The 14,892-nt window shown below is 38.7% G+C and overlaps 1 protein-coding gene, 1 long non-coding RNA gene and 1 other non-coding gene across 5 annotated transcripts in view; 1 reads left to right on the top strand and 2 right to left on the bottom strand.

Moving 5' to 3' along the window:
- Positions 1–1,641: 1,641 nt before the first annotated feature.
- Positions 1,642–5,966, bottom strand: LOC115143617 (uncharacterized). Of its 3 annotated transcripts, none has more exons than XR_003865673.2 (5): positions 5,502–5,966; positions 4,033–4,139; positions 3,705–3,915; positions 3,371–3,588; positions 1,642–2,797 (listed from the first exon to the last, which is right to left on the bottom strand). It is a non-coding gene; the product is annotated as an uncharacterized LOC115143617 (long non-coding RNA). The 3 variants fall into 3 exon arrangements; XR_003865675.2 differs by having other exon boundaries at positions 1,642–2,772; positions 5,502–5,965; XR_003865669.2 differs by having other exon boundaries at positions 1,642–3,588; positions 5,502–5,960.
- A 4,431-nt stretch (positions 5,967–10,397) lies between these two features.
- trnaq-uug (transfer RNA glutamine (anticodon UUG)) lies at positions 10,398–10,469 on the top strand. The gene has a single exon. It is a non-coding gene; the product is annotated as a tRNA-Gln (tRNA).
- A 254-nt stretch (positions 10,470–10,723) lies between these two features.
- LOC115131805 (tensin-2-like) overlaps positions 10,724–14,892 on the bottom strand; it is a 32,383-nt gene continuing 28,214 nt past the window's right edge. Inside the window, 5 exon segments of the mRNA XM_065003712.1 lie at positions 10,724–12,939; positions 13,232–13,261; positions 13,655–13,723; positions 13,861–14,029; positions 14,451–14,519. Of these exon segments, the coding sequence (XP_064859784.1) occupies positions 12,789–12,939; positions 13,232–13,261; positions 13,655–13,723; positions 13,861–14,029; positions 14,451–14,519 (488 nt within the window). The 3' untranslated portion in view covers positions 10,724–12,788.

Genomic DNA, 14,892 nt, shown 5'->3' with positions numbered 1-14,892 from the left:
ATTTCAAGCTGTTCAGGCCCTGAGGCAGCAAAGCAGCCCCAAACCATGATGCTCCATCCACCATACTTTACAGTTGGGATGAAGTTTTGATGTTTGCCTTTTTTTCTCCTTCCAAACAACTCAACTGTAGTTCCATTATTTTACCAGTAGCACTGTGGAACATCCAGGTGCACTTTTGCAAACTTCAGACATGTAGCAATGTTTTTTTGGACAGCAGTGGCATTGGGATATTTTTTTATACCTGAGGAAAGAGTGCCTCCTTCTGGCCCTCCAACACCACTTCCAGCAGCATCTGGTCTCCCATCTAGGGACCGACCAGGATCAACCCTGCTTAGCCTCAGAAGCAAGCTAGCAGTGGTATGAAGGGTGGTATGCTGCTTGCTTAATCAGCAAACATTTAACCAATTTCCTGCATCTTCCCACAAAATATGTGCAGGTTGTCAAGGTGCTTGGCCACATGGATCAGTGCTCCTGAAACCTTCTGGATCCGACAGTGTGCGCTGGAAGAATATTCAGGAGTCAGTTCTACTGTGGGGTTGGGTTAAGAATAATCTTAGCACCCTAGATTAACAACCAGCAAGAAGAGAGGGAGACCAGACACTTACCTTTTCACTGTGGCCTTTTAACTGAAGACCAATAATAAATCACATGAGGTGAAATCAGTTCATCAGTAAATGTATCTCAAATAATGTCTTGTTGTCACAGAGCTGTTGGTTCTTACCTGTAGTAATGAGATATATTGTGGTTTCAGCTCCTCTATGATTTAATAATGAGATATATTGTGGTTTCAGCACCTCTATGATGTAATAATGAGCTATATTGTGGTTTCAGCTCCTCCTCTATAATGCTGATTGTCTGAAAGGAGCAGTGTACTTGTCTTGTTTAGTCATATGTGCTTTCAAGTCTCAGTATTGATGCAGTTTTCTCCTGCTCTTCAGAGTTGCTATCTTGTAATGGTAGAAAAAGTTAGATTAACTTTGAGTTCTATATCGTATCCAATGTCAGGACCCGGTTTCCCAAAGTCATCTTAAAGGCTAAGTTCATCATTACAACCACAGGATCCTAAAATCATCTCAATCACTGTAATATGATTTTGGGAAACCGGGCCCTGGTAAACTACACCTATAACTGATGCAAGCTGAATGCTACAGTGTGAGGGACTTTACCCAGGACAGCTGGCATGAATTCACTGTCATAAAAAGTAAGTCACATGTAAAGTATTTTGATGACCTATCACCAGTCACACAAACAAACATGAACACACACGATGTTTGGAAATAGAAAATCCTCCAGTGGAAAGTGCTTGAATTCAATGCAGTTAGGTTCAGCCAAATATGCTTTATTTCCTGAATATCCCTCGCTGGTTGAGCGTTATTGGTGACCATTGCCTGACCCTGGGCTGTGACTAACCCCCTCTACAGGCCATAACTACATACAATTTACATTTTATGGGCATTTCTGAAGAAACTTTCTGTGCTTGTTCCAGCTGTCAAAAAGTATTCTATACTAGTGTGAGAAGATGAAATAATGGGATTACCAGTGGGTTAGGATAGTTTGGTGTAACATTATGGGAAGACATGATCAGCTTTTACTGTGCTACATGTAAGCTGTTCCACACTTACAGATAGAAACAAAAAACAATAGCATGTATTTGCTTTAATCATAGAATAAGGAATGACAGTTACAGTATGGCTTTGTATTTATATGTAATTGATCAGCAGTCATGTACATAACTGTATTCTTAAGACAATAAGAGCTAATGATTAACAAATCAAACATATCTACGAAAAATAAATAACAGGTTTATACTCCACTAAGCTTAGACTAAATCAAATCAAATGTTATTGGTGGCATACACATATTTTGCAGATGTTATCGCAGGTGCAGCGAAATGCTTATGTTTCTAGCTCCAACAGTGCAGTAATACCTTACAATAAACACAAATCCCGCCCCCCAAAAAATTAAGCAATATCAGAGTCCGGAATACATATATATATAACAAATAATGGTATGTATAGTCAGTATATGAATAGAAAAGGTGTGTACAGCAGTAGTTATATAGGATGAGCCTTAACTAGAATACAGTATATACATATGAAGTGGGTAAAACAGTAGGTAAGCATAATTAAAGTGACTATGTCTTTAAGGTATAGGGCAGAGTACTAGGTGTTTTTGAATGTTACGTTCAAATCGATCAAGTCACTATAATATCTTAACTTGTTTTCAAGCAGTAGCTAGGTGGTTGATTCAACATTGTATAGTAAGAAACAATCAGCTCTAACTATTTTTCCATTGTCATGGCACGATCTTTAGAGGCTTCCGTTTAGAGAAGTTACAAAAGCAAGGAAAGACTGTCTCATTAAAAGTTTGTGTGATTGTGTGTAGTTGTGTTTTATTCATAGGATCAGAGAATGACAGCTGTCCTCTGTCCCAGTCCAGTTTCACTCTGATCCTCTGGGGTGTCTGTCTCACTGTGAGGGGAATGGTTGGCTTTGGTGGGGATTCTGCTGACTATTCACCTTCAGAATTATAATACACTGTGTATACGCTGTACAGATTCTGTGATCACACCCAGAGCCCATGCGTTTTCCCCAACCTCAACATCCCAGAAGTGTGTCCCTGAGTTAAAGCCCTCAAAATCCAGGACAAATGCATGATCAAACCTCTCTGTGATGTCAGGAAGCTTTTGAGCCACACCGAATCTCACACTGGTCAAATCCTCAGACAGGATGAGACTTGGGTGAGCAGTCTTGGGGTTCAGAGTCACAGAAGCTAGACAGGAAGTAGACTGTCAGACCTGGGTTCAAATACATGATTTATGTATGAGTTTTTTCAATAACATAGCTCAAAACAACTACCCTATTTGAAGTATTGGAATGTCTACTTGTAAAACTCTACCAAAAGGTTTTTGAAAGTGTTGTCAAAGACTTTCCTGTTTCCAAATACATTCCAATATTCTTAAATCACTATATCTAGATCAGTGGATGCTGCTGAGAGAAGGATGGCTCACAATAATGAGTAGAACGAAGCGAATGGAATGGCATCAAACAAAAGGAAGCCATGTGTTTGTTGTTTTTGATAACATCCCACTCATTCCGTTCCAACCATTACCACGAGCCTGTCCTCCCCAATTAAAGTGCCACCTGTGATCTAAATATTTTTTTAAACATGTATTTTTCAGTAATTGAAGCACTGCATTATATGTAATTGATTCAGGCCTAGACTCTAGAGGGCGCTTTCACGCAACACCTTTTTCGTCTTAGTCCAGGACCAAGCAGCGTCTCACAATTGCATACTTAAAAAAAAGGGGCATTATGTATTCACTTCAGTTAGTAAATAAATGTGTTCATTGTAACATAATCATACTCACTATATTGAAAAACCTCTAACAATTTCCTGTATCTTCACACATGATCTATGCAGGTTGCCAAGATGCTTGGCCACATGGATCAGTGGTTCTGAAACCTTCTCTGGATTCGGCAGTGTGCACCATCAGTTGTACTGTGGGGTTGGCATAACTTTGTTAAGAACCACAGAGAAGAGAGACAAGAGGCAGATCACTTACCTTTTCACTGTGGCCTTATAGTTCTGCAGAAGAACAAAATACCAAATGAATAATACATGTAAACAGTGCAATACATGATATCAAATTAGTTCATCAATAAATGTATCTCAAATAATATCAACAAGTTATTGGTTCTTACATGCAGGAATGAGACGTCTTCTGCTTTCAGCTCCTTCTCTACGGCTCTGTGTCTGAAAGTGATGATATCCCTCCGCTCATCTCCTCAATCATCTCACTGTTCTTCTCTTCCTTCTTCAGAGTATCTAGTCTGGCTGCCTTTGTCCTCTCAAAGTAACTGGTGAAGCTTCTCAAACTCCTTCTCAATCTGCCTCTGTGTCCTGGGCCTGTAGCTGGAGGCCGTGAGAGAAATATGTCAAATATACTTGAATATAACTACCATTCTTACATTCAGTACACAAACTCACTTCTGCGCAGTTGTATTGAACAGCATTATTCAGCAAACTCACCTTAATTTATGTTTCATCACAGGTTAGTTTTACTTCTTTAAAGACCTTCAACTTTCACAGCAGCTTAGAATGATGGTACAGGGCTTCAATGGAGTTGTGAGTTCTGCCTGGAATGAAAAATGGACACTACTTTGAAGAAAGTTTTTATTACTTTATATAAATATGCTGGTATAAAATGTCCAAACCTCAGCAGATTGAGGTTGTAGTCATAAATGTATTGTCTTATAGTGTTTGTGAGTAGTGAGTAATTCAACTAGTAAATTGAATTACGTTTTGCAGTAGCTTCGTGGTAGTTTAACTAAATTCAAATCTTGGTAGTGTTTTCAGTAGTTCATTACTTAGTGATGTATCTAACTACTAAAGAACGACACTACTTTTTTTTGCTAAAATGTAATATGGTTGAAGTAGGCAAGAATTTCCTTTCTTTTTCGACATGAGACCTGTCTTATTCTCTCACTTGAAACACTGTGTGTGAAACACTGTATACATCTGTCATTCTCATTGAAAGCAAGTCGAAGTAGCAGTAGCTCTGTTCTATGTGTGCTATTTCTATCCTTCTTGTTCTGGCTGAAATTACATTTTTGCATCTACCTATCAATTCTGAGATTTTGGTGGTATTTTGGCCCATTAATATTAGTATGTTCAAAAAGTAAACATTAAAATGTCAAATTTTGTTTATTTATCCTTACATATATTCTCCAGACTTGCCCAATTTATTTTAAATCAGATTTTATTTTAAACAATTTGACATATGTCTTTAGTATTTTACAGATTGAAAGCTGAAAACAGTATTCATCCACAATCTGTTCTGGACAAGTCCGGTCCTGAAGTGTCTTAAACAAAATGAAACAATATTATTTTGTCTGACTTCATCCTGTGTCCAGAAAAAGGGATTTGCTAAAATGCAAATACTGTGTGTGCATATTTAATCTGATATCACCACATGTGCATATTTAATCTGATATCACCACATGTGCATATTTTAATACAATATGCTGTTACTTATTGAAAATATATTTCACAGCGGCTTAGAATGATGGTACAATGATTTTCTACTTGCTTGTTTTGTCACAAACTGATATTAGGCTAACTAATATCTGACTCCAGTGATCTGTTCTTGCAATTTAGTCTATGACATTTACATTACTTTTTCAAACATTACTTTATTTAGCATTCAATGTAGCTTCACTTTTTCCAGTGTTAGAGAATTGTTAGCTTTGGTAAACTACAGTATATTTTCAGAGTAGCTTCCCCTGCTTTATAATTCTGTACAGCTTCATTGATGGGACAGAACTTGTGGTTTGCATGTTGATGTTTTTTAAAAGTATGACACACCAAACACACTGGCTGTTTATCATACCAACAGAAAGGTTTGAGTTTCTCGCCATGCACACCGCAGAGCACCTCAGACCCTCTCATCTGAGAAGCCCACGCACAACTTCTTTAAAACCAGGTTAAGGAGGTTCTACCTTTGAGGATCTTCTACTGCAAACGGGACATTCCCGAGATGCCTTTTTGTCTCCATAATTCCTTCAGACAGTCTATACAGAAGATGTGGCTACTCTACAAGAGTATGGGATCCCTGAAGATGACACAGGATAAATCAATTTATTGGAGAGAATGTTTGGAAGCGATTTTCTTTAAGAAATCCCACCCTTTCACGATATTCTGTAATGGCCTCTGAAAAAAACTTCAGTTTTGTTTAGTCAGACGTGCTTTCAAATCTCAGTATTGATGCAGTTTATGTTCAGAGTTGCTATCTTGTAGTTGTAGAACGTTGGTTACATCGTATCGTATGTACAACTTTTAGCCGATACAAATATAAATATCCCCCAAACTCTTCCCGAATGACACTTCAAACAAAAACCAGTCACCCCCATTTTTTGTTTCCTGCAGGGGGCGAAACTGCTTCTTCTTCTTTGACATTATGGCGCTTACACATTTTGTTTGTGCATGCCGCCACCTACTGTGCGAGAGATCACATTTACATTTTAGTAATTTAGCAGACGCTCTTATCCAGAGCAACTTAACAGTATTGAGTTCATATATTTTCATATTTATTCGTACTGGTCCACCGTGGGAATCAAACCCACAACCCTGGCGTTGCAAGTGCCATGCTCTACCAACACAGGACCATGTTACATTTTGTGACAGAAAATTACAGTGGTGTAATGTACTTAAAGTAAAAATAGTTGAAAATACTACTTGAGTGTTTTTTGGGGGCATCTGCACTTTACATTACTATTTATATTTTTATACTTTATTTATTTTTTATACTTTTATTTTTACTCCACTACATTCCTAAAGAAAATTATGTACTTTCTACTCCGTACATTTCCCCTAACACCCACTATTCCATAACAATAAAAACATTCCATTACATTAACCCTAACTAATAATACATCTGGCTGACTGCCTGGGAGGGCTGGACTCTTTCTTCAACACTTCTTACCTCTTCTGCAGTAAAATCTCGTACACCCAAGTACTTCTCTGCAGCTGCCATCACAACATATACAGTGGGGGAAAAAATGATTTAGTCAGCCACCAATTGTGCAAGTTCTCCCACTTAAAAAGATGAGAGAGGCCTGTTTGCGTAAAAAAGTGTAACCTATGTTTGAGACCAAAGACCAAAGCTGTGTTAGAAGCACACAAGTAACTCTTACATAACTACAATGAGATTAACTTTTTATGATCTCTCTCCCTCTCTGCTCTGATAGACATGAGCCTGCAACTCTTATCTCTCCAGCGTTGCACTCAATTAATTTTCTTATAGAATCATAGTCGCGCGTAGGGTTCTGAAGGAACTGCAGCGCCCCTGATAAATTGAAATACATTTGCCAAAATTATAGAATTACTGCTATCTGTTCAGAATTAAATTAAATCATTCAGAATAGCCTACTACACCATGAGAAGGACTATAATTCACCCACAGAGGATCAATAGCTTAATCTTTTTTTAATAGCCTAGCTGTGGATTGTAGCCCAATAACAAGGAATAGCCTATAGTTGGGAACACGCTACAATCTAGGAGAAAAAGCAGCATGCAGACAAAATATAACTTTTGCAATATTTCAAATACAATCCGGGGAAAACACAGGTTGGAAAGCTCACTGGTTACCATAACAACACCTACCCGTAGCCTTTCCTTCCAGTTCTATGCTGCCAATGACTGGAATGAATTGCAAAAATAGCTGAAGTTGGAGATCTCCCTCATTAAATTTAAGCATCAGCTATCTGTACAGTTTACCGATCGCTGCAGCTGTACACAGCCCATCTGTAAATAGCCCATCCAACTACCTACCTCATCCCCATATTGCTTAATTCACTTTTTTTGCTCTTTTGCACACCAGTATTTCTATTTGCACATCATCATCTGCACATCTATCACTCCAGTGTTAATCTGCTAAATTGTAATTACTTCCACTATTGGCCTATTTATTGCCTTACCTCCTCACGCCATTTGCACACACTGTATATAGACTTTTTCTATTGTGTTATTGACTGTACGTTTGTTTATTCCATGTGTAACTCTGTGTTGTTGATTGTGTCACACTGCTTTGCTTTATCTTGGCCAGGTCTCAGTTGTAAATGAGAACTTGTTCTCAACTGGCCTACCTGGTTAAATAATGGTGAAATATATATATGTTTTAATCAGCTAATGTCACTTTTTGTGTTAACCTCAGAGCTTATTTTCACCGTTAATTTATCCCATATGAATGAATGGCTGAACAAACCACAATTAATGAATGGCTGAACAAACCAGTTTCATTTCCAGTTTTTAGATTGAGGATGACCAAAGACAGTACAGTATAAATTCTATGGCATTACAGTAATTTGACCCATCCTACCCTTGCACCTTGACTTTCTGATTAGTTTAACGCGGCACGTGTTTAATTTAACATGGCACGTGTATAAGTACAACCAGTTAGCACATTTCCAAGTTTCCTAGTTACGACTAAGCCAGCTGGCTGACGAAACGGCACTTTTTCTGAAAGACGCTAACCAAATTCCCATATCGATCAATGTGATACAATCCTTTTCCAAAACGTCTGGTCTATATCTTAACATTAATACATGTGAACTCATAGCTGTCAAAGATTGTGTGACCCCTTCATATTATGGTATTCCAGTCAAATAAGAACTTCCATATTTAAGCATAACCATTACAAAGGATCAGAAGTCTAGAGGTTACTAAATTTGAACCCTCTTATTAAAAAAACCCAGAAGACGCTAAATCAATGGCTACAGAGGGACTTATCTTTAAAAGGTAGAGTTCTAATAACCAAGGCTGAATGTATCTCTAGACTAACATATGGCTCTCTATCTTTATATCTTAAAATAAGCAAGGAGATAGACCAGATGCTTTTCAACTTTCTGTGGAGAAACCGTACCCATTACATTAGAAAAACTGTTGTGATGAACACTTGGTGGACTTTACTACCTTAAATAATACTTTTAAGATCAATTGGATAAAACAATTCATAAGAAGACCCACTTCTATGTGGAATTTTATTCCTTATGATGTCTTCTCATGTCTTCTCTACTTTTGGTGGCCAACTTGGTGGCCAACTTCATGTTGGTTTGCAATTATAATATTGACAAAGTTCCAGTGAAACGTTCTGCTTTTCATCGTTTTCTTGTCATTTATAAGCATCATTTTTCTCCACACAGATATTATATATGGAATAATCGGGATATATTGTATAAAAATACTTCTTTGTTTTTAGAATATTGGTCCTGAAATAATATCCTATTTATTTTTAACCTTTATTTTACTAGTCCAACGCTCTAACCACTAGGCTACCCTGTGAGCCAACTGGTAAATGCAGAGGGACTTTTACCACATTATAAGGAATTCGTATCACTTTACAAGATCCCTCTAACACCTAAAGATTTTGCAATTGTTTTATATGCTTGCTTTATTATTCAGGAACGTGTCAGGACCTGACCCCCAGAGCCTACCTTCTATTGACCCTGTTGACTCATCAGTAGGAAAGATTAGTTTCTCTTTTGGTCCATTCAACAACAGAGCGATACGAACCGTGTTTCAGCAGGATGTTGTATCTATACCTTATGTCATGCCTTATTGGAATGGATGTATTGATAATATTTGGATGTTGCCACACACATACCTACTTGTTTCCTTTAAAATTATTCATAAATATTATCCTGCCAACCACAATATGAAGAAGTTTAAGGAAACCATAAACTCAAAATGTTCCTTTTGTAATGACCACCCAGAAACAGTGTTGCATCTTTTTTGGCATTGTATCCATGTAAGAAAACTGTGGCAAGACATCCGTAGGTTTATAATTGAACACATTTATGAAGATCTTACACTATTGTGGAGAGACGTACTGCTTGGATTCTTTACCTACAATAGAAATACGCTGAAACATTTTTATGTCATTCATTTAATTATTATTTTGGCCAAATTTCATATTCACAAATGTAAATTTACAAACAAAACACCACATTTTCTTACCTTACAAAAATAAATTGAACTGAATTTTAAGACAATTAAATACTCTAACAAAAAAGCTGTTAGAATTATAAGTGTATGTATGTCCCTTAAAGTCCTTGTGTAAATGTGATATTTTACCCCCTTGCCCCGCCCCAAGCCCAATTGTCCTTTTTATATTATTTATACTTCCTGTATTGATTTGTTGTTAATAATAATAATAATAAATAGTTACGACCTTAACGTGAACGCGGCATCTATCCCACTCAAAGGGCTGTATATGTCAGCTGCAACATAACCAGGGCCGGAAGCAATACCATCATGAACATGCAGCATACACACTTGCAGCGCCGCTAGCTAGGCTAATTGAACTTTCCTAGTTGTATGCCGTATTATGTCCAGCAGAAACCAGTATTCGTCTTCAACATTTACGAACCGTAATGCCTTTATTGGTTCAATGTAGCTAGCTAGCTAGCTAACAGATAGCCTAACTATGCTGACGTTAGCTGGATGGTGACGTTTGCTTGCTAGGAGAAACCCTCATCTAGCGATTAAAATTGTGAAAATAGAATCGAGGACGAATTAATTCATAAGATCGGTGTTATTTTCTAGCTGTACGTAGATAACTAGCAGAAAACTACGAGGGGAAAGCTAGCTACTGTTGCCGCTCTATTCAGTAGCTGGTCAACTAGATCATTAGTTTGCTAGCTAACCATGTCTTTTTCTTTTGCCCTCATTTAGGCTTGTAATCTTTTTGCAATTCCACGTTGTAAATCGCTGCTGTCAAAGCTGCAACTACAAACTTGAATAGCGTTACTAAAACACGAGGAGCGAGCAATTTGTTTACGGGGTAGAATAGCAACGACTGCATAACAGCACTAGTTGTAGAGGTTTAAGCCGAGAGCGGTCCTATGGTGTAATGGTTAGCACTCTGGACTTTGAATCCAGCGATCCGAGTTCAAATCTCGGTAGGACCTCGTCCTTTTGATTTAAAATATCCTTAGTCACACAATTTATAAATTGCCCATCTTATTAACATTACAATTAATGGTGGTTATATCTCAGATTTAAATCATGGATGAATGTGAATTTGTTGTCTCATATCCATTCTCTGATATCCCCATAAATAGTCTACCACCACAGGCCTATTTTGCTGGATCTAATAAAATACCAAGGAAATATCAAATTTTTCAGAGGGAATTGCAATAAAGGCAGACATAATTAATTTTCAACCCTTTTATTTACTACATTTTCAGTAAAAAAAGATACATGTTTTTCTTACACCATTTGTAGGCCTATAAACTTTTTCAGACACTTAAAATATATTATTTCTGTCATGAAAAATACAAACACGTACTTATTCAAAATATGTTTTTTTCATAGAAAACACTCGATAACAACAAAGCAGCAAAAAGAGTATAAAATAACCAAGTCTCAATAATGCAGTATACCTATACAAAACAAAATATGAGTGCTTGGTTATTGTCTTTGGCTTCAGTGAAACTGATTTGCATACCTAGGCAATTAGACAATACGAATTTGTACCCCTTTAGTGTTGATGGAAGACTTTTTCTAATGTGATATTATAGTTGTCCTCAGATACCAGTAAGTGACTTCTTTCTCCAAGATAACGCAGTAAAAATAAGATCATACAACTATTCAGTTATGGTCCTTCTTTTCTTGCTGTGTCCCATTCTGTGAAGCATGTTGAGTTGGGACTATTTTAAAGCTACAGTTGACTGCATGGTTCATTAGCAGGTTGATTTCATTTGCATATGAAATATAGTTTGATATCATATCAAAAACAAGTTTATCGGGGGAAGGATTCTTTCCTGATTCTCAATGCGAGACCAATATCACTTACATGCTCACATTTAATAATTGCTACACTAAACTGCATAATGCACAATCATTAATAATGCATAAACATAATGTAGAAAAGCTATTTTAAGGTTTGGAAAATATTATTTGGGATATTGTGTGTGAATTAAAAAAAGAAACCATAACAAAGACTATGGTCATGTTCATTAGGACACGCAAGGAAAACCTTTTCAAAAGGTTTTCCAACAGCAAGTCCAGGTAGTCCCTCCCTGTTTCAGTTTGTTTGGTTATTAATGAACATGACCCAGGAAATGCTGACCTTTCAGTGCAACTATAAATGCAGTAAAATGACTCCCAATCCGCTTCCTATTTCTGACATTCCATTACACACACATACACACAGTGTATAAAACATTAAGAACTCCTTCCTAATATAAAGTTGCACCCCCTTTTCCCTCAGAACAGCCTCAACTCGTCATGTCATGGATTCTACAAGGTGTTGAAAGCGTTCCATAGGGATGCTGGCCCATGTTGACTCTAATGCTTCCCACAGTTGTGTCAAGTTGGCTGGATGGCCTTTGGGTGGTGGACCATTGTTGATACAAACTGTTGAGCATGAAAAAACCCAGCAACGTTGCAGTTCTTGACACAAACCGATGTGCCTGGCACTTACTACCATACCCTGTTCAAAGGCACTTACATTTTTTGTCTTGCCCATTCACCCTCTGAATGGCACACATACACAATCCATGTCTCAATTGTCTCCATGCTTAAGAATCATTCTTTAACCTGTCTCCTCCACTTCATCTACACTGATTGAAGTAGATTTAACAACTGACATCAATGAGGGGTCGTAGCTTTCACCTGGATTCACCTGGTCAGTCTGTCATGGAAAGAGCAGGTGTTCTTAATGTTTTGTCCACAAAGTGTATTTACTGTATAACCCCCTTCCGGACTGTTTTCTCGTCAAAGAGGTTGACTATACAGAAATTGGGTAACATAATACTGACCAACAAAACAAGTGATTTTCCATATCTGCATGTGTGCAAACTGGGTAGTCAATGACACCGTACATGCTTTTACAAGGCTTTCCTATTTAAAATGACAAATACTTCATAGTCATGAATAACATGATTAAATGAAAGGTGATGGCAAACAGTAACTGAATTGACGTTACAAAATAATGAAATGCAAAATCTCCCCTGGCAGAGGTGGTGTTAATCCACTCAATTGTAGAGAAAAAGCTTAAAGCTATCACCTCAAAAGTTATTCTGTACCTTTGTAATATACCGTCCTGATGGACATGATTGTGCCCAATCGAATTCCTCACCAGTTGACAGCTGTCTTCAAACATGCAAAAACACACAAACACACTGACCAATTTGCAGACACACATACCCAAACCACCAATTTCCTTCCACACACCGATTTACACCCAGTTATGCCCTTTCTCTGTGGCCCCTGGGAGTCCTAACTCATCTGCGTTGCTGCTGCTGGGGCCCCAGCATGACCTTGTTGATGAAGTTGACGATGGCCACAGCCGGCTGCTCTGGGTCCATCTCGGCAAACAGGTGACACACATTCTCCGATGTGCTGCCAGTCCGCCTGGCCACGAAACCAAACACCCTGCAGGAGTGGGATGAAGAGAGAGAGAGCAGGATGAGAGAAGGTGAAAGAGAATAGGATGTGTTTTTTTAATCTATGATGGTAGAAAACAGTTTTTTCAATGCACTCTTCTCATGAGAAGCACAGATATGACAGGAAACTCTGGAGCATCACATTACTATAGTCACTGTAGTTCTCTTCAGGTTCATTCAATGTAGGGATCTATTTGATAAGAGTCATTTTATAAAATGAGAAGACTATGATAAATTGCCATGATGCACACACAGTCAGAAGCAGAGAAACAAGCACTTACTTGCTTGACTTGTTATCAGAATTAGTCCACCTGAAGCAGACAGGGACAGACAGACAGGGACATACAGACAACATGTCTTAGATGCATTGAGAAAGAAGAGCAGTCATACTGTCATGGTTGTTGTTCTAAATCAAAAAAGGCATACTATACTGTAGTTGCACAATACAGAGATTAATTGACCCAATCCTGAACCACAACAAAGTAGTGTTCAGCCTGTCAAAATACAAGGTCAACCTCTCTACACAGCACGTATAAGTCATTGCTCACGACACGTCACATTTCAACTTTCATTCGGTGGTATTCACATGTGCACAAGGTCTGTGTCGCAGTGATTGCATATAGGCCTAAAGCCAGAGCATCAGACCCCATTGTTCCATGCGTTGTCTTAAGGCTACTCTAACGTTAGCCTGATGTTGGGCCCACCTCTTGTCCTGAGGATCCACGCTGCTGAAGGTCACACTGTTGATGGGGTAGTGTCTCCTGAAGAAGAGTCTGCATAGTGGTAGTATTCATTAGGCACCAAACGGAATAAAACAGAATCAAACAAGGAGGGACTGCCTACACGTACACCATGGTCCAATAAGAAAAGCTAATTTTAGTGTTCTGTTGCAAAATATTTTAAAACACACCTCCTTTGACTGTCGGTCAGTGTGATGCCCTGAGTGGACACTTTGAAGTGGACCATGGTGGTCATTGGCTGAGGGCTCTGGGTCAGAGTGCACCTGGTTGCCTTGGAGACAGCCTGAGGCCCCGTTAGTGACTCTGTCTCCACAGAGTTTAGGTAGAGCACGTTACAGGCTGGATGGAGGGAGGGAGACAGAGAGGGGGAGGATGGGAGAGGATGGTGGGAAGGAGGGAGGGAGACAGAGAGGATGGGAGAGGATGGTGGGAAGGAGGGAGGGAGACAGAGAGGGGGAGGATGGGAGAGGATGGTGGGAAGGAGGGAGAGACAGAGATTAGGAATGATGGATGAACAGTATTTCGAGATGTAGATGGGTCATGTCACACCTACACACAAGGCCCCACCGAACTTGAGATAAGCTTGCCAAGCTCAATGCATTGATAGAATGTGAGTGTTCGTTGATGTAAATGGGGTATATTTTACTAAGTCATGCTAGCATTCCACTCTGTTTACCCATCTCTCTACATGGACCTTGAGCGGCCACTACTGGCCAAAGCCTGCATTGCAGCTGTATTTGACCCTCAAACTTTCTCTCACCTGCGCCCTGTTTCAGGAGGTCAGCTGCCGTACTGGTGTTGCTGACACTTTGCAGCTCTCCGACCAGATCTGGAACACCACAATATCGTTAGGACATTTCCCCATGACACCACTAAACCATGCCAACTCTCTGTGTACGTACATGCACAACACGCATCCATACTTACACATTATACACTCCCAATACACATTCCTCATAGACACGTGCACACCATACACTCTTTTAAATGTAAATATACATTGAGTGCACAAAACATTAAGAACACCTTCCTAATATTGAGTTGCATAATGTTTTGTACACTCAGCGTCTATTTGTATATTGTGTCGTGCACACACACACATAGGCCATGCCATATTGATACAGGTATAGTATAAGAGTATAAGAGTATCGGCCCCCATTCTGTTTGATATAAAGTGATTCCGTTGAAACACAGGGATTTAC

Source organism: Oncorhynchus nerka, linkage group LG2, assembly GCF_034236695.1.
Source record: "Oncorhynchus nerka isolate Pitt River linkage group LG2, Oner_Uvic_2.0, whole genome shotgun sequence".
NCBI lineage: Eukaryota > Metazoa > Chordata > Actinopteri > Salmoniformes > Salmonidae > Oncorhynchus > Oncorhynchus nerka.
Note: the sequence above shows the minus strand (reverse complement) of the source record. Positions and strands in the feature narration are given on the sequence as shown.